Below are 21,183 nucleotides of genomic sequence, written 5' to 3'. Positions count from 1 at the left end.
TCTTTCCAATGGTAAAAATTATTTCGTTCTAAGTCGTTTAGTTTTTAAGGGGGGAGACTCCTTTGGGGCCAACTCCGAATCGATCGAAGCGCTCATGTAATCAATCGGACACTAACGAAAACACACAATCGATCATTGGAACAGCTTAATAATACGACATCTAACGGCAATACCCACAAATAAATTTTGTTCCCCATTACCATCAAGTTGGGTTTGTGTGTTTACTGTCACAATCGCACAATTTCTAAAATTCTAATTCTTTGAACGTATGGTGTTTATTGGCGTTTCTAAGGAGCAGACCACCCTGTAGTGAAGTCTACCCGTGAGTACTATACCCGTGAAAACTTCATTTGTGCCATTGTCGAGGCAGAAGTTGGATTCTACGAAATCGAATGTCTCTCTCGTGCATCGCGTATACATACACGGTTCCCGTTGATTGTGTGAGTGCACGGCACAGCACACGGGTCACGGAGTCTCCCCCCTTAATTAAGCACATAATAGTCTAAAAATGATATTAAGTTCATATTTTTAATACAGTGTAAAGCCCATTACATAGGGGAATTAATGCAAGGTTCACTGTTTCTACATATAAAGTCTTCTCTTAAATCCATTCAATAGTTCAAAGGTAGCGATTATTTCTCGCTCATTTTTTACCGAACGATTCCAAAGTTACAAGGGTTTCGCACCTTTGATTTGCTCTCCTCTAAAGTTTGAAAAGCGTTACTTAATATACTCTGGCTCTGGGTTCAGAAGTTTAGTTAGTAATATCATGTAAAAGAATAAAACAAAATTTTCTTCGTCGAACCCCAGAGTTCATCATGTGCGTGTTTTGTATTTAGTGGGATGTTGGATGCGTGGTTAACACTGTGTGGTGTGTGGATTATTATATGCACTAGAAGTCGACATCGATAAGTCGACATTGTCGGTGAAATGATTGTCGTTGAGGTAACCGACTGGAAGAACGAAGCGTTTTTTAAACTATCAGAGTGGATCAATTTCATGGATTCCAAGGACACTTTCGTAACCCGAAAATTCCGATTTTTTTTAATACTTTCCTTTATAGGGAACCTTAACAGGAGTATTTAAGCAATTCTTTATTTTACTACCTTTTGGTTTCTTAGGGTGAAAATACCCCTTAACAGTTACTGTGTGTTTCTTATTTTTCTGTATATTTTAGAAACTATGGTAAGTATAAAGCAATGGTTACAATTAATATTTAATGGCTTTTCATGCTTTATAAACCTGCCCAATGAAATTGTTGAAAATTGTTTAAGTACATAAATAAGTAAATAAAGAAACTTTTAACAATTTCATTGCACAGTTTTATAAATCATATAGACATTAAATTTTCTATGGTTTAATTTTTTAGTATCTGCCAGGCTTTTAAGATATGCAGGAAAATAGGAAAACTCACAGTAACCTTTAGTGGGCAATTTCACCCTGCAGGACCAAAAAGTAGCAAAAAAGTATAAATACCTGATACTTCTGTTAAAAACTTCTATTAACCTGTGAAGTTTCAAAAAAAGTAGGAATTTTCGTGAGGAATAACGTGTGTAACATTCAAGTGATCTAATAAATCCAATACTGTATGCCCGTACTCGATAAGAATTAATCCGTTCCGTGAATAAATCTCACCTGAGTATATTCAATACGAGCATGTCTTCTAATTATATCCAACACCTCGTAGAACAAACTATCCAAAATAACAAAAATGCTCGCTGTAACAATTTCAAGCAACAGCTTGACCATTTGACTCGTCAAATTAAAGCTTTCGGCATTGCTCGGTTTCCAATTATAAGGATCGATGAACTTCTTTCTTTCGATCTTTTTCAACGGCAACAGCGTGGAACTGCCACGAGCTTTTCTCCTGGCGTCGATCCGTCGAAAATATGGCGTCACGTAAACGTTGTCATGCTCGATCTCGTTCAAGTATTTGTCGTGATAGGTTTGAGCGCCAAGGATGATCTTCAGAAATACAAAGGACAGGCATCTTTTCAGAGCAACCATCACGGATTCGAAGAGCTTCGCCCGCGTTGTAAACTCGTGCACGACAGCTTTCGCTGCGTAGGCAGAATCTTGGAGATCTAAGATCACCGGGGGTTTCTTTATTTTGTACTGTATCTTCGCGTCTTTCAAGCTTCTGCTGAACTCGTTCCGCGCACCTTTCAATAATAATCGCCTCGTTGAACTTTAACACATGAAATCGCAATTCATACGTGACGATCGACGAAATAAATTTTTTTTATGTTTATTTTGCTGACGAAGCTAAATTTTCAACGTGAAATTATATAAGTTAATATTAGTAAAATCTGATTTGACATTTTAGAAGGGATTTGTGAATTTTGTTGTTACACAATACATAATACGTGTAGTGTCGATTTATAAGTATTTTCTAAATTTGTAAATACAAGTTGTCCCCGTATAAAGGTCGGTTTATATACTATCCGTTTCAGACACTGAACGGTTGAGCGAAGGTTCCATTCAGAAAAATATTCTTCAATGTGTTACGAGCCGAGGGCTAAAGCGGACGAACTAATGCATTTCATCATTTGGAGCCGATGTTTATTTCACCGCCGGGAGCCGCTTAGGGACACGGACGAACCGATGTTTATTTCATCACCAGGAGCCGCGCAGATTGGAAGGGAAATGGTGGACGAACCTGAGTATATTTCAACACAGGGCTTTTTCCCGAAAACATTACTTTAACGTGAGCCAATGGGCACGCAGGATCTCGTGGCAGTTCGGTCGGTCCACCAATTGAATCAGAACTTTGGTTAAAGATGGTGACCAATAGTGGGGTGCGCTCACATGTGTGAGTCAGCCGTGTGAGCTGGGGCGTTCCTAGCGCTACTTTAACGCACGCTACTTTAACATAAGGTTTACGGGCATTTATCGTGTAGGTATCTCCACGGCACGCGTCAACGAACCCGCAGATTTTCTTTAAAAAACAACTTATTTTATATAGTACACAATTTATGATCTCTGAAATTAATGCATAGCTATAGAGATAGGTATACCACATAGAGAATTTCGAGGTTAGAAAGTATTCGAAATGCGTCAAAATGACGCGTCCCGTAAACCTAGTGTTAACGTGAATCTACTGTACACAGATGTTTATACAATTCGACATTCTTGCGAAGAATGTTTTGTCGGATATGGAATGTGTTAGTACTATGGATTTAATGGAATTTTGTATTTTTCCTACAAGAATATTGAACTCATGCCTAGACATCTTAAAATAATGGAACAGCTTTGCTTTTTTATCCACTAGTCCTTTAATCAGCGTCCAATATTCTCCATACGTGTTTCTCTGTTTCAGCATTTTGTAAACAGCGTAATGACGCTTTCTTTTCTTATTACCTCCATTTAATAATAATTCTCTGCAGGCTAGATTCTTTATAGATAAATGTGAAAATATTAAACGATAGTCACTATAAGAGACGGAGAAATATTATACTCATATCCGCCAGACATAAACTGATAGTATAAATGCTAACGCCTTTTTCTGAACGGAACCGTTCCGCAACCGTTACGTGTCTGAACGGATAGCATTGTATAAATCAATCTTAATACTAAAAACTAATGTGTGTGTACATACGTGTGAAAAATAGGGTTACGTTAAGAACATTAACAAAACTGCACTATTTCATACAATACTTTAACTGTGTTAGAGGGAAACCGTGTTGTAGGAATATCCTGTTATTCGGGGATTTTCCCAACCCCCTCTAACCGTGTTATGGGAATACTGTGTTATAGAAGGGTTCTCTGTACAGCAAGATATTGCATACGTACTTTTTAAAGCAGCGTAACCTTGACCGATACCGCTATCGACTTTTCCTTCCGGATCGCAGATGCTAGAACCACCGAGTGCCTGGACCAGATTACAAACGAAAGTCAACTTCATCGGCCAACAAAGAAGCCAGCCAACAAACACGGTCACTTTTTCGTAACAGCTGTCGTAGGCAGTACTGAACATGTCCCTTGAAACGAGACGATCAACCAAAATATTAATAAAAGTACCTACAACTGGCAAGACATTAACAGACACTCCACTTTTATTTGCAATTCGAAAAACATACCATTAAGAGAAAAGATTTTACAAAAAATGTAAATAATTTGTATGTATTATTTTCGTAAGTTGTGCAATTCCTTACATAGAGGAGGCAAGAACTTTGAAATCTCGACCAATCGTTTTTAAGAAATGAACTAAATATTCGAGCATTACAATGAATCAATCAAGAATAAACAAATAAACAGATTAGTCTATGAAAATAATTCGTAAAAAGCAATTAATATAAATAAAAAGTAAACAAATAAAGAAGAGTTTTTCATTATTTTTACAATGTTCGAGTTCACCTAAAGGTCATGAGTTAAACATATTTGAATGCACCTTACTACATGATGTAATAAAAAGTACATTCTGTCTGACAAAAAAATATCGACGATTTAAAAAAATTCGTAAAAAGGTTATTAAAAAATGTTTCATATACGATACTTCCCTTCTGAAACCATTCAAACTGCATTTGAAACATTTCTCATATCATTAAAAAAAACATATTTACGTGTTTGGTCTTAAGTGGGAAAACCCTGTATATTAGATGTTAAATAAATTTTTTAAAGCGTACCTACATCTATCTGAACCCCGACTAAGCTGTTCCTCGCATCGAGCTTCTATTTTCTCCTTGTACTTCGCTTCGTACACATCACCCTCCGACTGAGCTTCCTCGATTCTCTTTTCGTTTTTTTCTTCAATTTCTTTGCTTCTTTTCGTGTCACCTTGTAATTCGTCCATATAATCGTTTTCCTCTTTTAACCGCCGCATCTCCTCTTCCCCCTCCACTTCCTCTACAATAGGACTCACCAGATCCTTCACTGAAGATAGTGCATCCTTTATTTCTTCACCATCTGTTTTCATGGCGAGAAGAGCCTATTAATGAACAAAAGTGATAATATTGGAAATTAAAACAATTTTATTTGATCGTTTAACAGAAAAATCATTCTATTGGGAGAAGAAAGGATTCAATTATATAATCGTTTTAAGAAAGTTTCTTTCGTACTGTTTCCCAAACTTTCTTATATACATACATATTAGCTCATCTAGCATCATACTATGTATGCATAGCTTCCATTGAAATTTTCTAAGTGTTTTATTGTTAACTCAATAAATTAAAAAAAAACTACTTTTTGCTTGCCTTCTGTTTTTATATTATAAATGATTTTATAAAGATATGAATTTACATAAAGATTCGTTGTCTAATATGTAATCATTTTAGGGTAGCCATCTTTAGTGTTCTTTTGAAAGCCAACAGGATTATTAAAAAGTAATTCGTCCATATTATTATTACATGTGAAAAAATAATATTTCTCTACAACTGTTTGACAAGAAATATCCTATAATATTCTGAAGTAAAGTATCTATGATATACCCTAAAGTGACCTCAGAAATATTTATTTATAGTGTTATTTTTCATATATTATAAGTATTATACATAGAAACATACAAATTAATAAATAATTTTAGAAATATTTTTAACGTCTTGAACGTCTCGTTTTTCCCCCATATAAAGTAATTCTTTAAATAATATCTATGAATTAATTAGAAACTCTACCTGCTGAAATGGTTTGAACATCAAATCGAATCGCGTCTTGGTGAGATTGTAAGTCAGTTGAGAAGTACAAGCGAACGTCCTCACCACTTCTTTCGCGTTATACACCATATTAAAGAGTGGTCCAGCTATTACATAGCCAAAAACTAATGCCCTCAATACGCTACGCCCCGAGCGACCGAAGAATGCAGGTATCGTTAAAGCGCAAACGCATCTTATCTGTTACACAATAAGTTACGAAAATCAATAATCATTTTATTTTAGCTTTTCTATTTAGAAAAAATAAGTGTAGTAAAATCTGCAGTGTCTAAACGCCTATTATGCAAACAATGTGTGTCCTTTTGTTATGAAAAGTGTCATACACACATATTATATAGTGTACTTAAATGTACATAACGAGTGAAAAATAGGACACATAAGTTAAGAAAAAAAAATAACATATGTAAGTACAGTAGTTTCCACATTTAATACTTTCATTTCTTTTATTCTTTGTCAAATATACAATAATTGCTACACTGTGAATTTTATGTATCTATATAGTGATTATATGTAATAACTGGAAAAAGATATCTGCTGCTCTTTTCGAGGTAAAAATAACAAAAAATTGCTGTGGAAAATATTACATAGCTTACTCACGATCACATAATTTCAGTTGCAAATTTAGTTATGCTTTTTTTGTCGCGTAATTGATTCTTTCTGTTATTCTGCGTATAAAAGTATTACGCGGGGTCATCAAAAAGTCCATATTTTACGAGATATTCGACATTTCGCTAAGGGGCAAGGTAGAAAATAAACAGAACTTGGACATAGTTAAGAAATTTTATAAAGTATAAACTGTATACGATGTAAGAAATGATAAATTGTACATTTTCCGTGTTTTTATGACAAAAAGTTTTCAAGCAAAGCAGAATTTTTATGTGTACCAACAAGTAGTCTACTATTTTTTATGAATTTCTGTATTTCTTTTGCAATAATTCAAAAGCCTCTGCTACATTAACACTATTGATTATTTGTTGCCATCAGTATCCGTCATTTTAATTAGTCAGAATCTATCATCAAAAGATCGGAAAGCTATTCTCAAATTAAACTGCATTGCCAGTATTATTGAAAACAATATTAGATTACTTATTGGTACGCTTAATGTAATTATACACTATTATTAGTATGGCGGTCAGTTTGTTGAAATAAGGTACCTGAATTGACGAGGCGCATCCAACGGACAGCATTACGCATATGATGATACAAAGCGCGAAACTGGTGTATTTATCAAAATGTAGATCGACAATGACGAATTCGTACAAAATAATAGCCAATGACAATCCGAATAAAAAACCCACAAAGGCACGTGATTTTTTGTGTGTGCCTATCGGATCGTAGCAAATGTGAAACAAAGTCGGAAAATTATTTAAGTAGACCTTGAAGAAATTCTTTTTAAATATTTCCGCTCGACGGCCGATTTTAGTCTGATTCTCCATCTCTTTTTATTTTATTTTTAAAAATATTCAACTGTAATGTTTTGTAATTAGAAATTCTTTACATTCATATAGGACGATCTGTCGATTTATTGGTTAGAAGCTAAATTCTTGACGTGTGTTTTCAATCGCTTATTCGATTTTGTATCGATTGAATTGTCTTTCATCTTACATGTCAACGGAATCCATTACTAACTATGTTTAATTAGGAAGTTACAAGGGTTAAGAAATCGTACAGAAAATCTGTCATAGCACTTACTTTGGTGACAATATGACAGCTCTTGAATTACCAAACAAATGATTCCTTTTTTTCTATAGTCATTTTCCTTTAGGGAGCTACATTATGTTATAGTGTAATTTAATATCCGATATAAATATTTCGTCTGAAACAGCTATTATTTCCAGGTGGTAACCATTATCGAAAGCTGTTTTCTATAGTTTTCTTCATATTTTTTACCCTTGAAATTTGTATTAACTATATGCGTTTTTGAATTGATTTGTAAAGTGCTAGATATTATTCTATAATATTTATAATACATATAAAAGAGAATGTATTTTTAAAATATAATTATTCCCTTTTTGCTTTATGCTGCACATACATTCTGTTTTACATTATTGTTAGCAATGTTGTAAATGGTATGAATTTATATTCATGACACATGTACCTATATTATAATGAAACATGGAGATATATGTGTTTATCTTTTGGTACTTTTCAATAGAAAACTATTTTTTATATAATAAATGTTCATAATACAAAATAATTCCAATTGAATCTATCGTGGAAAATTCCTTTATTATTGTCTTGCTGGATCAGTCATCCGAAAATGTATTTTTCTATTTATGGATTATAGGCACTTAAAAAATTAGTTATTAGAAGTATTATTATTATTAGAATCATGACAATTTCGATAACTTCAGATATTATCAGTTTCTCTATCTATGTACGTATATGTAGTATATCTATACCCCTCAAATCGTCCAAATTTTTATGCATCATGAATGCACAATCTTCACCATCATAGATTTTTTAAAGAAATGTGCAAAACAAAATTGACTTAAAAAATGTTTAACTTGAATTATTCACGTCCGAAGGCGGAAGTTTCTGAAAATCGAACAGACAGTGGTTTCTGTATCCGCTTGCACCCCTACTTGTCAATATCGAGGTGTTTGTTTTAAAATCTATTTCTACAAAAATACATTGGTCTCCTTATTAAATAGTAATATAAACAACTGTATTCTTCAGTTATATCTCGTAAGCCGAGAAGACGCGGGAAGCTTTCGGAATCCTAAATCAAAGTAGACCAAGGCACCGTCGTTCAACGGTTAAACAAAAGTTCTTCAAAAAATAAATATTGTATCGTACAATATATCTGCTTCAAAACACCCACGAGTTTTTCTTTGAATAGTGGAGCGTTCGGATAAATAGCGTTCGCATAATCAAAGTTCCATTTGCATAACTTCATTTGAATTGAAAGATAAATAAAAAAATTCTTCCATATTGTATGCATAACTCCTTGTAAAATATATAACGAAATTAGCAAATCGATCTTTTAATATACACGACTCAGCATTAGATACAGATCTGGCGATCCGAACGGCTGATTCTAGTTGCTTCTCATGCATCATTAATCGCCGACAAATGATAATTCTCTCGAGCTAACAATAACATCCACATTCGCACTCGTATCCTTGCACTGGGTGTGTTTTTGTTGTTCGACACTAGCAGCGAAGAAATTTTCCACGGCAGATTGAACGCCGCGATCGCGTAATTGACGTCACGCCGATCGCTTTCCTTGTTGATGTTACGTAATGACGGCTCGACAATGACCAAATAATCCTTGGCCAAGAACGATGCGCTATCCGTAGACGTTCGATGAATACGAAAACGTACATATATGGATAACCCCTTTTTGGTCGATTCGTGTGCAGAGTCACGTTGTTTCTTCGCATTGTAAAATCGAAAGTAAAAGGACCAACACGAAAATGGAATATTAGGAAATCGATGTATTTAGCCATACTTTATTGTACCCACTCGCTAGGTCAAGCTAATTCACTATAGAAAATTACACAGTCTCTGTTAACCTGATTCTTTTCTGTTTCCTTGTGTGTGTGTGTGTGTGGGGGGGGGGGGGTATGTACATGATACGACCAATTGTTAAGTGTGTAAGTCCATTTCAACGTTGACTACGTGTTCATTAGGGGACGATTATTATCTCCGTCGAATCGATATGTCCTCGATGTCACGTTGAGATTGTCAAACCCAACGTATTATTGCTGTGTTCCCGCGAATTTTCAAACTTTGATGCCGTGCTTCTTCGCTTCCTCGCCGAACTTGCTCCTGTAGACACCTTCAGGATCGTATTTGGCCGACAATTTCTTCCACATCTCGGGCTTGTTGTCCACGAGGTACTTGACGACCTTCTTCGTCACTTCCTGTTGCTTCTCTGTGCACTTGCTGCATTCGGTTGCCAAGGCGTCCGGCAGAAGTCCTGAATTACGAGCGTAGAATGATTAATGAAAAAACAGTTAGAAATTTCTTTCTTAATTTCAGTAATTTAATAGATTTTATTGTCGAACATTTGGAGGTTAGTTTTATTAATTTACAAGCTGAGGAGATTGTGCGTTTAAGAAGAATAATTAATCTGCATGAAGTATCTTTTAATCATGGTGTTTAGTTATCAGTAAACTACAGTTGTTCGTACACGTTCACGTTTTCATAAGGCAGGTACTTCAGAAATACTATTAAACACTTGTATCATCATTTATGAGATTTGCAGATTAGATGTTAGAAAAAATATTTCTAGCCTTGGTTAGCCTACATACAGGATGTAACAAAAATGTTGGAGGACCCGGAAATGGAAGACTCGTGAGGTGATTTGAAGCAAGTTTTTCCTTAGTAAAAATATTATCGGAGGCTTTGTTAACGAGATATTAACGAAAAGCCCCGACCAATCAGAGCACGAGTCTTCCATTTTCGGGTCCTCCAACATTTTTATTACACCCTGTATATGTGTAGTAGTCAATGGGACGTGGAGAAAAAAAAAAGGAACTTGTTTACACTATTAATAATTTCGTCGAGTTTTTGATAATATGAAAATCTCTGTGCATTTCATTACACTTGTTACTGTATTCAATTTCAGACACTGAGTATTGTAACTGCATAAAATCCGCTGTCTACTGATCACGTTCAAAATGGCCGATATCAGTTTAGTTACTCACGTTTAAGTTCACTGCCTTCCGGAGTGCATCTTCCCTCGTTCATCAAGCATTTGTAGTAATTTCCCAGTAGGCGATCGCTGCGAAGTATTTGGTCCACGTCGACACCGTCAAATTTGTTGGTGTACGTGGACTTTTCCGGACGGGCGGATACGTAGACGACTGCCACAAGGACGAGCAAACAGAGCAACGCGACTTTCATGACTGTGTAGAAAAGAAATTAAAATTAAACAAACCAAAGCTCGCCGCTGGTACAGAATTCATCTTAAAAAATTCCATCGATTTCCAACACGTCAGTCAACGAATTCTCAAACATACGAAAAACTCAATACATTCACTATCTTAGAGGTAATCGGTGACTCGATTTTACCTGCCGCACAAATGGGCACACCCAGGTTTAAAATAAACAATAATATTATTAAACTTTCTAATACTCTTAATCTTTTCGCTCCGAAGCGATATTTCCATGTTGATTTTTAATAGTTAAATATTGTAAAGGATTAAACTCATTTTTAAGAGAAATTGTACAGATCTTCTTGAGTATTATCAGCAAGGGGTGCAGATGCCGCTTTTGCTTCAGAGCTGCGTTGTTATACAGAGTAGACGCAAACATTTTAAGAAGAGCAAAGACAATCCTATAACATATTCGATTAGCTTCTATTTTGTAGATATTATTCCTTTTGTTCCAAAGATATCAGAAGAACTCCCCTACCATCCCCTACAATATTTCAACTCATACCTAGGGTACCCTATTACATTTTCTGGATCGTGGTGCACTCACTACTGTTACCAATTTTCCGAACACTTGTATATCTGCGGAAATATGTCAAATACTTTATAAATACAACTCCCTTTATTGATCTTATCATTTTATTTTATCGAATTTGAGTACCTATAACAAATTGTTATAGAACAACATGGATAATGTTCATTAACAAATAATATCGACGAAAGTATTTATATGAAAAAAGTAAGTTTCTGTTCTACCCCAACGTTCTAACGGACTAAACATGTTTATTTTTTATCAGAATTTAGTATTTTTATACACTTAGACGAACGTCAATCACTTAAAACAGAACAACGTGTCTGAAACGTTACAAATATTTGGTAGACGTCGGCTTAACCCTGCTACAGTCTTCGGGACTATTTCGACCCAATCGTGTTTTTTTTCTCTAACGCTTTCTTTCGACTTCACACACTTTTTCGACTTGATCTTAATCGCGTATTTTCAGAAATGTTCTCAGGTTTGCGAAGTGAATAAGACTATCATTTCTGCTGCTGAATTGAGTGGCTTTCTTTGGCTAATTTGACAATAGTACCAGGCTCTCCTATCGTTCATTTTTTTTTACAACACGAGTTCGCAATCTCTTGCAGAGTTAAACTTAAACTAATTCTAACCAAACGCCTGCAACGTCCAACCGACGATTTTTTCGTTTTACATGACTGATATTCATCTAAACACATAAAAGTACAACAAAAGTTAAAAATGGCAGTTAAAATCTGTTCCTTTTATATATATATACTTTTTTATTCAACTTTGGTTATTGTACTTTTATCGATATTATTTATTAATAAATATCGCCTACGTTCTTTTATAATATTTTGATATATTCACTTTCGACAAGATAAAATCATAAAAATCAATACAGACATTTCATATAAGTGTCCAGCTACTTTAGCCCGATAGTGTATAGTTGGACTGAGGACCGTAGCAGGGTTAACAGTGTAAATCGATCGCGGCTGAATTCTAAAGGACTGTCAAATTGAAAACCATTGACAAAATAGGCTACTCGGTTTACCAGAGGGAGTAAACCTGGCATGAAACTTTGATTTATCAACAAACAGTAAGATTCTAACACCGTTTACACCATCTATTTGAAATTGCTAGTTTTCCGAATACTCATGGACAGTAGTGTGCGTACAAGACGTCAACGACGAAAGGATTAAAAACATTTCCCGGGCAAACAAAATACACAAAAGTCTAATACACACAGGTCGATTCAATAATTCATTTATACAGTGAGTGTAAAAAGTATTCAAACACCCTTTAAAACGGAACAACTCTTTTAAAATTGGTCCAAATGATTTGAGTTTTTTTTTGTGAAGATAGAGACATTAATTTACTAAATGATGTGAAAAAAAAATTTGAAAAAGTTGCAATTGGTCCGAATCGCGAAGAAAATATGAAAGGTCGTGTTTTACAACTTTTTAAGCTGAGGCTATAATGAAAATTTAATAAATACATATCGAAGATTTATGTTAGGTATGTACATACTGAAACTTTCATTGAAATCGTTTAATACAGAAACGAGCGACAGACATCAAAAGATGTGAGAATTGTTAGATTTACTACAGTTGTAGATCGAAAGTCGGGAAAAACTGCGATATTCAACATTTTTAATCGTTTGTATATCGTAGCAACGTTAACCGATTTTGATGAAATTTTCAACATGTATATAACTAACATAAATCTTCGATATGTATTTATTAAATTTTCATTATAGCCTCAGATTAAAAAGTTGTAAAACACGACCTTTAATATTTTCTTCGCGATTCGGACCAATTGCAACTTTTTCAAATTTTTTTTTTTCACATCATTTAGTAAATTAATGTCTCTAACTTAACAAAAAAAAAACTCAAGTCATTTGGACCAATTTTAAAAGAGTTGTTCCGTTTTAAAGGGTGTACGAACACTTATTACACCCACTGTATATTCAATAATTCATACATTTCGCGTGGTTAATATTTCACTTCGACGACACGATCCAGACGTAAAAAAATTCGCCCGGCAGTCAGCGCGCGCGTTAATTACGACCGACGATCCGGCGTGCAACAAAATGTGGCTTTCTAGTAAGTCACAGGTTGAAGGAGAAATTTCGATTGCTACATGTGGCCAATCGATTCGTCCCCATGTTTTGCATTTTTTGTCGCGATGTCCAACGATAGGCAAACAATTCACGGTAGAACCGTGGACACACTTCGATACCTCTGCGACACTCACTCACCTGAACGTTATTAGCTGCGATTAGATGCAGTTCTAAAGATGTCCTGTGGCTGACGGTACTTATATATGCCCAATCACACCGGTGGTAGGATCAATCGGCGAAGCTGTTGTGTGTCACGATGGTGGGAATACGGGCGTCGATTCATACCGACGAGCCGTACCCCACCTGCGAAACTTACCTCTTCACCTTTATTTTGCGCGAGCTTCTTGAAAGTGATCAACTTGTTCATTTCATCCGAGAATGACGCGCATTTTAATGCATTTTTTTCCCTTTATCCTCGTAATCGACTAGTGAGTCTTCTTGCATCGATTTCCGATATGAATATATGTATCTAGGGACGCGCGAATGAATTCTAGCGAGGATAATTAAAATGATGTAATTGAAAGGAAGACCCAACGAATTCATGCAATTCAAGTGAAATATTGTAAATATTTTGACAATGTAATTTGCAGGCCTATTCTACGCCGTACAAGTGGCCTCACAAGTGGCAAAAACGAACTAATTGCTCCGTCAATCATTTGTTCGGTAGCGACTTCCAGTTTTAACGTAAATTCTGATAAATTTTGAATACTTGCTATTATATTATGAAATAGTATTTGGCATTATTTGGTGGAAATATCTGTAACATGATTGTTTAAGTAAAATTTAATTGTATTTGATTAGCAAATATTTTTAATTGTTTGTTTTATTCGGATGGGCAAATTATGTAGTCCATTAGGTTGCTTGTATTCTTTAAATGAAACAATTCAGCAAATATTGGACCTTTAGCAGAATTTGGTGTCCGATAAACTCTTATCAGTATCGCCTTCTACACTCACGAAGAGTAACAATTTTAAACGATTTGTTACAATTGTCAATATTAAGTATGATGATTTGTTACAATAGTCAATATTAGTTGTAATGTATTTAATAAAAAATACTTATTACTTGCTCAATTTAATTATAAATTTATGTTTTATAATAGGATAAAACAACTGTAGAGAAATTTTGTAAGACGTTCTGTTCTTTCCGAAGATGAATTCTGAATCTTAATTTTAATACTAAAGTTACGAAAGAACAACGAATGTTTGTAATTTACTTCCTAGACGTGACAAGTGTGAATGCGCATTACTCGTCTTTCTTTTTTAACAACATAAGATATATGTCAACTAATCTCACGCCTTATATCATCAATTTCTTATAATCTTTTTTGCATTGTTTTGTGTAATTTTTTCGTAAATCAATGAGTCACTACTTTTTCTTGCATTCTCATAAAATGTTCGTGAAAAATGAATTCCTTTCAATCGTATCATCGAAAAAAATTTTAAATATCCATGAATAAAATAATTGTTTTAGCATGGACATTAATTATTTCTACAAATATACATGAAGAGTTAATTAAGAGTGTTTTACAAATATTTCATCTAAATGTAAACATGTACATTGTTATTTATAATGATAATCGTTATTCTTCAGCTTCATATCAATGCAATAAAAGAAATTCTTACCAATGACTTTATTATGTATTTGTAAAAGTCGTGGAAAATTTGTATTGTTTCTAGCCTACATTTTTGCAGTTTCTTTAACTGTGCGCTAGTTTTTGCTGCATTTGTCTATGGGGGTAGTGATAATTGAAAAAACCTGCTCTATAATATTTTTTAATCAATCTAATGCAGACGAATAACAATTATAAAAATTAGAGGGTCTAGGCTTTGTTAAAATATAAGAATTTTTGAGACTAAAATTCATATTGCGCTTTCTTTTTGTGAAAGCAATTTGTACCACTTCCAGTGCAATACGTCGTATTGCACAATATGTCGTATGCGTTTTGAAAAAACGAAAATGGTGTTACTTAACAAGCAGATTTGGCGTGTGCAAATTACTACTATTACGTGTATTTTTCGGTATAGAAGAAAAATGAGTCGAATGACTCGTGTCAACATCGTGTTCCTGTCGTTTTAAGAGAGATTAAAAAGTTCTGCCCCTTGGCATTAATGTTTAAGTATTGAAATTAACAGGTTTCGCATATCGTTACATAATCGATTTGTGTTTTTACACTTCCAAAGAACATAATTTACACGCTACTAATCGTTGTAAGTTGTAAGTCATCCAATTCGTTTTTTTTACTTTCAAAAACTTAACAAAGTTCCTTGTATTGCAAGAAATACTAAGAACATTTAACAATTTCAAAATAATTTGTCACAGTCCTTATTTTTCTAACCTTGAACCGCCTAGATGTTTACATTTTACTATAAATAATTATTTAAATTTTAGAATACAGCATATATTATCTAATTAGTTAAACAACTTTTGACAAGCCAATTGTATTTTACAAGAGAGTATCCTTATTGTAATAATGTACGAAGATTCTTTAAATGCCCAATTTAACATATAATAAATCACTGGACAAACAATTCTGAGAAAAAACCTTGTTTGCGACATTACTGTCCACGGACTTTCCTCCCTGTGGATCAAATGAGAAAAAAACAGCACACAAGATTCCTTGGAAGTCGTTTAAATTCATGAGTATTGTTACACGAAAATAATATCACTAAAATTTTGTGAAAGAATTGAAGAGTGTCGAAGTTTACATTGGATCATTGTTGTATGTAATATTAAATAACATAGCTTCTTCGTACTGAGGTACTGCATCAATTCAGAAATTAGCAAAATTATTACTTTGGTAACAATTTAAAAGTAACGAATACAAAATTTCCTGTCTGTTATTTGAATTGAAATATAAATTCCAGATACAGACTATAATCGTATCTCACTGCAGATTACAACAAAAAATTTTATACGATTTCCATAATACATATTTCATTATTAAATATCTCCAAAATAGAGTTTAAAATCTCTAAATTTCCTTTGTTAATTTAGTATTTGAATACTTTTACATGCAAAATATTTCCATACAATGATTTACTGCAATAACATTAAACTATGAACAAATTTTATTAAGTGAATTAAGTTCCAGTAGATTTTGTAGGTATACTTTTGTCAACAAGTATCGATTGTTTCATTCAAATTTGTTTCAATAACTAACAATATGTTAATAATGTCAATAACAATTTAGAATTTGTATAAGTGTAATTGTTGTTATATATGTACCGGAGATTATGTGTTGTGAGACAAAAATCTAAAAAAAATTGAACATTTCATTTATTTGTTGTCACATTGATTTGCATTACAATAATATGGAAGCACTTCAGAAAAATATTTAATTGACTTACAGTAGCGGACAGAAAAGTTACCACTTTTTTGATTTTTGTAATTTTTATTATTTTTTTTAACATCAACGTAAAACTTTAGTACACATTTAATATATATTCTGATAGAGAATTAAAATCTATATCAACCCCAGTATATCAAGGTTTCAAGTTATATTAAGAACTAATAGAAATAACAAAATCAAGGAAATGGTAACTTTTCTGTCCGCCATTGTATACGCCACTTTCATAATCACCGGCAGATACATATTCGAAATGAAACGTGACCAAAATTAGCATAACAAAATAATCAAAAATCTCTGAAATAACCTGACAACGTGCCCAAACTTTGAAAATCACCCTACACATAACATGGTTGCGGAGATTCTTTGAAAATGACTCTCCGTGGCACCATCGAGAGGAGATTTCAATGGTCGTGCAATTACAGTTGCCTATTTACGGAATCGTAATTCTAATAAGATTGAAAAAGGCGACGAGAAAAGTACACGTTACTCGTCGAGCACACGACGAAGGACGTCGTGTGGATCGAGAAAAAAAACCGGGAAAATGACGGGGACGTCATGAGGCTTCTGATCCAAGAAACGTCTGTGTTCCTATGTAGGATGACGCATCTTTTCCACTCGTTCGATCACGCCGCTTTGTTGCGATCTGTACGTTGTACTTATAGGTGATTTTACTCGTAAAACTGTTCTGATTATGCCGTCGATGTCGTACGTGACGCATCGCGGATAGCACAGAATTGTGCTCGAGAAAAGAAAAATGGCGGCGCGCGCTGTGGGTCCATGGACGCAGATCGAATTTTCTCGACAAAATAAAATTAGTATATTGGGCTTATTGTTACGGTAAAACCTTTAAGGTAAGGATTTAATCAGAATGATATACAAGTATCAAGGATACGATTACAGATTAGAAAACATACTACATATGGCTACGCGATGTGAAAAATTATAACGAACTTTGTGACGAGGGAAACAGATCACAAAAAGGATTTAACATGAACATGTGATAATTGAAGGAAGACGTAATTTAATGATTGTACGTACATAAAGAATGCACCGAGAAAAACTTAGACCAGTGTGGTTTTATAGTTTATGCGCATTTATCGATGTAATTAAAGCAGCGTGCGGTATCATTAGATACACGATGCGACGAATCGGCTGTAAACTTTATTACGGAAATTTTTGGTTGATTCATTTCAGGCATTAATCTTGACGAGGCTGGTAATAATTGTATATAATTATGAGAAGCTATGATAAAAAGGTTTCACAGAGATAGCAAGAACATTTATACGTGTTTCCAATGTATAATTTGGAAATGACAAAATGGAAAACATTCGACATGATCATACATTAATGCGTAATTATCAGACAAAATAAATCTACCGTTCACAAGTACGAGGAAATTAATCCGTCGAGAAGATTTTTGCAAGGACAAAGAAAGAACTCGTTTATCCTTCTTCGAGAACAGTACTTACCTGCTACTTATTGTAGATTCATTTCACAAGCAAACGAGTTTTATCCATTTCATAATTATAATTTTGGAAGAAGATATTTTTCTGTAGTAATATAAACCGACATTTTTATAATAGGAACATGCTTGCTTCGAATATTTTGCACTGATACTGTTAAAGAATAATCATATTTTTGTATACTAAAAATTTTAATAAAATATGAAATCTTAGCTTTAACCGCACGGAAATTGTTTTATATAAATTATAACAACTAATAAATGCACCGTATTTTGTTGACTTAAGATTAAATATTAGGATAAACTGTGGCACAAAAAAATGTGAAACTTAAAAATTAAATTACTTTGAAATTTGTAAGCTTTGTAAAGGACTTAAACAAAATGATAAATGTACGAGGCAAAAGGTTATTGTATAATTAAATTTTAATGCATATCGCATAATGAAATCTAGTCATGTGATAGTTAAAGATTTTTTAAAATAAGCAGGTGTCACATTACAAGTGGATCAACGGAAGTATTCAAATCAACGGAACATAATATGTATGTATTGTACTTTCCGTCTTGATTTATAAGCAGCTGATCGAGAATAGCGCGAAAATTTAATTTCTGTTCAAGCTTTTTATTTAACTGTTGTACTTCCCATTCAAATACATATATCAATGTTTCATTCTTATGTACCTATTAATGGAAAGTTGGAAATGAGTAACAGTGAAATAAACATAAACAAGTTTTTAAGGGAAAATACCTATTGTACAGTTTATTTTATACATTAACGACTGTTTAATTCAAGTACAAGATCGAAAGCCTTTTTTTTATCTTCGAAATTGCTTTCCATTATTTCTAGAACAATGAGGAGTAATAAACTCGTTGTATGTTACACAGATTCTTCTTATTAACGTTAAATCAATTTCAAAATGTACCAAACTGTATGGATTGCACTGTTAGCTCGTTCATTATAAACTCATACTATCTTTGAAACAAAAAGGTCATGGTGCAAATGCTTTACTGTACGTCATAAATTTTTAAACGTAGCGTTCGCTTCGTTCTACTAACTGCTACGAGTTTACCTGATTTTTCCTCAATTTCATAAATTACTATTTTAAGTAATTACAAATAGTCGGCTTGACCACGTGATTTAAGATAACTTTGTTCATACAGGGTGACTCATAATTCTTAGTATAAAGAGGTACTTGAGAAATAACCTAAAAAATATGAAATACTTTCTCTCATGCTAGAAATTGTTTTCGTACTTCTTCCTCTTATTTACACACGTGGACGTAAAAATTTTCATTACCTCGTCAAATTTGTTCTTTAACTGAATGTCATAATAAATTGCATACAAGGCAAAAACAATAAAAATAAATTGCCTTAATGTAATTACATGGCACAATCAACACGTTCCGTGCACGATCAATTTTCAGTGAATTCCATTCTAAATCTAACAGTTTTATTTATACCATCAATTTATATTAATGTACAATAGAAAAGAGATCTGTACGCAATGCAAAGCGACGAGCTCCCTGGTGTAATAAATCCACTAAAACATTCATACATCAATTAACGATGTAATAAAGTATTACATGATTACGTTACATTTAACAGCGAAAGTATTTATGATCAGGGAACGTGTCAATTTTTTGATCACTAACGATATTATTCAAAAGATTCGAAATTTCAGTACAGAATGTATCAAACAATTTTTACCATGCATACCGTTACAATTAAAACTGGAATTTTTTTATACTTGAAAATATTCACGTTATTCGTAAATATTATTCTCCATTCGAAAATGATAAATTTACTTTGTAATTTATCATAGTATTTACAACTTCAGAACGAACGAAAACAATCTACTACAAATCTTTTTGCACGACTCTCGCCTCTTTATCAATTCACCATGAATTACAAGACACCGCGTACTTGTTCGGTTGCACAGTCTATTCGTAGTGAATCGTCGCATACAAATATTACAGCCAAAAACGACGGATTAGTCGATCTCCGTAAGTTTTTATAGTGTAAAATTAAAAAAAAAAGTTAAAGCATTTTCCAATCGCAGAAAGTTGACAACAAAAGTGTATTCGAAAGAATACCGACGACTTCGTGAAACATAGGGTAAAATGAAAATTGGTGTCGCTCAAAAATCGCGAAGCAGAAAATCTAAACTCACATTGATCGACTTCCGGTCACAATAGGCAACGGAAACGCAACAAATAATACGTTTCTTTTAAGAATCATGGTCGTGTCTATTGAAAAATCCTTTACTGTTCTTTACAAACGATTCGCTGTTCGCAAGAAAATAGTTTACATCGAATAAGTGGGAATAGTCTTCTACTCTCCGTAAAAAATATGAGCAGCTATTTCCCCATCTCATCACTTAGCTACGTATTTAAGCAATACGCCATAATAAGTATTGTTTTTCTCCAACGGAAGATATTTTTGACTCTGCTTTTTTTATACACATATGGTTTTTGTAACTACAGAACCGTAGTTTCTTTTCTCATGTATTTACATAGATATAGCTTTTTTTTACGCTTTTTTTTTACATCCATACGATGATACAAGCTAAACAATGATGTTTGTCGCTTGAACTCGCGTTTAAACGTCGATAAGCGTTAAGATTTCGAAAAAGACGAAATTACGTTAAAGGAAATGATTAATCTTTTTTTCTTTTTGTTTAACTTTTTTTAAGCATACCAGGAAAATGGAGAATATATAAAAGTTTGCGACCAATTAGTTATACTAAATAAAAGCTATAAATGTTGTTCTCCTCTTTAAAGCGTAGGAGTGTACAACAATGGGTATCTTTTCGCAAAGATGCAACAACGTGCACACTTATCACGGCACAATTATTTTTGTTCTTTCTTCGTTTTTTCCTTTACTTGTAATTAGAAGCTATGGCCGTTTAACGCTAATGTATCATAAGCAACGGAAAATAATTGCTTCCTGAAAGCGTTAATTCGTGTCTTAAGTTCGTATGTCTTTTCTGCAATATAAGTTTGGCTTAGAATACCACCAGTATCACACTATATGCTTTCCTTTTTAACGCTTCTTTATATTACCACCATAATTTGTGCTTTAGAAGTAGTATTACTAGGAAGGTACTAGTTTTCTTCTCCATTGTATGTACAAATATTACACAGGCAACAAATAAATTACCTAATATTATATATATTTATATATCATGGTGATAACAAATATCCTCACG

The 21,183-nt window shown here is 33.5% G+C and overlaps 2 protein-coding genes across 2 annotated transcripts in view; both read right to left on the bottom strand.

The window, feature by feature from the left end:
* Positions 1-7,133, bottom strand: part of LOC107194970 (DC-STAMP domain-containing protein 1-like) — a 9,472-nt gene extending 2,339 nt beyond the window's left edge. Inside the window, exons 1-5 of the mRNA XM_015584691.1 lie at positions 6,800-7,133; positions 5,610-5,825; positions 4,626-4,927; positions 3,793-3,980; positions 1,636-2,162 (exon numbers count right to left, since the gene is read on the bottom strand). Coding sequence (XP_015440177.1) covers positions 1,636-2,162; positions 3,793-3,980; positions 4,626-4,927; positions 5,610-5,825; positions 6,800-7,081 — 1,515 coding nt within the window. The 5' untranslated portion in view covers positions 7,082-7,133. The remainder of the gene's footprint in view (positions 1-1,635; positions 2,163-3,792; positions 3,981-4,625; positions 4,928-5,609; positions 5,826-6,799) is intronic.
* A 1,947-nt stretch (positions 7,134-9,080) lies between these two features.
* On the bottom strand, positions 9,081-13,361 carry LOC107194971 (ejaculatory bulb-specific protein 3-like). The gene is made up of 3 exons (XM_015584693.1): positions 13,303-13,361; positions 10,301-10,501; positions 9,081-9,570 (listed from the first exon to the last, which is right to left on the bottom strand). Exons 2-3 carry the CDS (start codon positions 10,497-10,499, stop codon positions 9,374-9,376), a joined length of 396 nt encoding a protein of 131 aa, XP_015440179.1. The 5' UTR covers positions 10,500-10,501; positions 13,303-13,361; the 3' UTR covers positions 9,081-9,373.
* Positions 13,362-21,183: the final 7,822 nt, after the last annotated feature.

Source organism: Dufourea novaeangliae, unplaced genomic scaffold, assembly GCF_001272555.1.
Source record: "Dufourea novaeangliae isolate 0120121106 unplaced genomic scaffold, ASM127255v1 scaffold8, whole genome shotgun sequence".
Lineage (NCBI taxonomy): Eukaryota > Metazoa > Arthropoda > Insecta > Hymenoptera > Halictidae > Dufourea > Dufourea novaeangliae.
This window is presented reverse-complemented; position numbering and strand designations above follow the sequence as displayed.

Bases quoted from the DNA above. Each gene is read 5' to 3' on its own strand.
- LOC107194971 (XM_015584693.1), bottom strand. From the start codon at position 10,499: ATGAAAGTCGCGTTGCTCTGTTTGCTCGTCCTTGTGGCAGTCGTCTAC. The intron at 9,571-10,300 runs GTGAGTAACTAA...CTCGTAATTCAG, and splicing joins GGAAGGCAGTGAACTTAAAC to GACTTCTGCCGGACGCCTTG.